We start from the raw sequence: 2,653 nt of genomic DNA, 5'->3' as shown, positions 1-2,653 counted from the left end.
AGAACATTTTTCGTGAGTTTTTTGTTTTTTTTTTTTTCCTCCCTGTTCCCTTTTCCCCTTCCCCCCCCCGTTTTGCATGGATATAATACTTTTGCAAAAACCCTACTTCAAATTGCCAAACTGAATGACACGACTAATCGATTCTTTCTTCCGATAACAGCATTCCGTATGTATTCTTCCCCCCAACCCAAAAAGAAAAAAGAAACAAAAATTCGCCTGCCCGTGGCGCAACCATGTCTCACAATTCGACAGCCGTCATCCTCACAACATGGCATATGGCCTTCGCTTCCTTCATGACCCAGATCCTTGCCCGGACCACCACGCTACTCGATGGCCGCAAGAAGGTCAAGATGACCGGAAAGGTCTACCTGCGCGCCATCGTCCCCATCGGCTTCTTTTTCAGCTTGAGCTTGATCTGTGGTAACAAGACATATCTGTATCTTAGCGTGGCCTTCATCCAAATGCTCAAGGTTCGGCTACAACCCGGCTATCTATCTCTCGCCCGCTCAAGCTGAGGCTCAGGCTCAGGCTCAGGCTCAGGCTCAGGCTCAGGCTCAGGCTCTTAATCCCGCTAACATGAATTAAAAAGGCAACCACTCCTGTCGTTACCCTCCTCGCTACGTGGGCCTTGGGCGTTGCGCCGCCAAACATGAAAGTGCTCTTCAACGTCTCCTTCATCGTCATAGGAGTCGTCATCGCCACGTTTGGAGAAATCCACTTCGTCATGACCGGCTTCCTCTACCAGATTGCCGGCCTTATCTTCGAGGCCATCCGTCTCGTCATGGTGCAGCGTCTCCTCAGCTCGGCGGAGTTCAAGATGGACCCCCTGGTCTCGCTGTACTATTTCGCCCCCATCTGCGCGGTCATGAATGGAATCGTCTCTCTCGTTCTGGAGGTGCCGGATGTGTCGATGGAGAATATCTACAGAGCCGGCGTCATCACACTCATCATGAATGCCATGGTTGCATTCCTCCTTAATGTCTCCGTCGTGTTCTTAGTACGTTCTTTCTCCCATCCATCCATCCATCCATCCCCCCCCTTTTTTTTGCCTTTCACCTCCCTCATCAACTTCTTCAACACCCCATCCCCGAGCCTGCCCACTCCACTAACCACCATAAAACCAAAACCCAGATCGGCCGCACATCCTCCCTCGTCCTAACCCTCTGCGGCGTCCTTAAAGACGTTCTCCTCGTCAGCATCTCGGCCGCCTACTGGAAAACCCCTGTCACCCCGCTCCAGCTATTCAGCTACAGCATCGCCCTCGGCGGCATGCTGTACTACAAGCTCGGCGCAGAGAAGTTCAAGGAATAGCATCCAGGCGGGTCGCGTGTGGGCAGAGTACGGCAGCGCAAAACCCATCCAGCGCAGACTGATTGTCATCGCGAGCGGCTTTCTGTTCGTGGTCTTGTTGTTGGTTGTCACCGGGTCGCCGAAGGGGTTGGTTGAGGGGGTGATTTCGGGTGGGGCGGGGATGGTTGATGGGTCACCTAATGCCTAATGCCTGACGCATAAACAGTTGCATTAGCATGTTATCCTCATGGGAAAAAAAAAAGGGAAAGGAAAAGAAAAGGAAAGGAAAGGAAAGGAAAGGGAAAATAAGATAAAATAGAAAACGAACCACACACACACCCCTTTACCCCATTGCAAAAGCTGCTGAGATGGGAATGATTATGGTGGAAACTACGGCTTTTTTCGTTTATTTTCATTTTTTCCCCTTTTTCTTTTCTTTTCTACTTACATGGTTTGAGACCAGGGTTTTTTTTTTTTTTTTTACTTATTTATTTATATATTAAACCTCCGCCCACCCCCCCTGGGCCTCTCGTCGCCTGTCGCCCTCAGGAGTTAGCTGTTTGTCTTATCTTATTGTCATCACCAGCAGCAACGGGCAGCCGGCACGGAAATATCCCAATATTACCCCAAGGAATATTTAATTTTTTAAATGATGTATTATGCAATCGATGGGAAGGGGCGGGACGGGATTGTTATTCGCGGATCATTCATTGGTTTGGAGGGACGACAAAAGACATAATATAATATCACGGATAGACCCTTTACTTTTCCTGTCTCCATTACCTATCTTTATTTTCTTTTCATTCCTCTATTTCCATATTTCCATATTTCCATTTCTGATTTCCGATTCCCAGTTTGCATAGCTGCATGCATGGCTGCAAGGCGGCAAGGCGGCAAGGCTGCATGTGATTCATTTGAGTGTCTCTTCCAAGGTTTCTTTCTCTTGTCGATGTCAGAGGGTATCTATCTCTTGTTGGATGCTTCTTTCTTTTACTCTTTTTACATATTGTATTTTATTTTATTCTATTTTATTTTATTCTATTTTATTTTATTCTGTTATTTATTGTTGTCCATTCATTGATTCATCTTGAACAAAAGATCAGTTACGTCACCCAATACTCAGTCAGGATAAGCAAAAAGAAAACAGAACAAAAGAAAGCGAGATAGTTCAGATGACCGCATGCAATTAGAGATATCAATATCGTATTCTTCATCTCTCTCCAGCCGTTGGGCCGATGCTTACTTTCTTAGTCCATTGTCCATTTCCCCTCCTCACTTGAGCCGGAGAGATACCTGTTTGTCGTGTTTGCATCCTGATCTTCCAGTTCTCCCTCTCCGCGATATGATTGGGCTGAATGCCGCT

The 2,653-nt window shown here is 47.1% G+C and overlaps 1 protein-coding gene across 1 annotated transcript; it reads left to right on the top strand.

Annotated features, from left to right (window-relative positions):
* Nucleotides 1-233: 233 nt before the first annotated feature.
* On the top strand, nt 234-1,311 carry HCAG_06639 (conserved hypothetical protein; the record flags this gene model as incomplete). The annotated part of the gene is made up of 3 exons (XM_001538984.1): nt 234-470; nt 590-997; nt 1,132-1,311. 3 exons carry the CDS (start codon nt 234-236, stop codon nt 1,309-1,311), a joined length of 825 nt encoding a protein of 274 aa, XP_001539034.1.
* Nucleotides 1,312-2,653: the final 1,342 nt, after the last annotated feature.

Source organism: Histoplasma capsulatum, genomic scaffold (genome assembly GCF_000149585.1).
Source record: "Histoplasma capsulatum NAm1 scaffold_6 genomic scaffold, whole genome shotgun sequence".
Lineage (NCBI taxonomy): Eukaryota > Fungi > Ascomycota > Eurotiomycetes > Onygenales > Ajellomycetaceae > Histoplasma > Histoplasma mississippiense.
The sequence above is the reverse complement of the archived record's forward strand: the minus strand, read 5'-3'. Positions and strand labels throughout refer to the sequence as shown.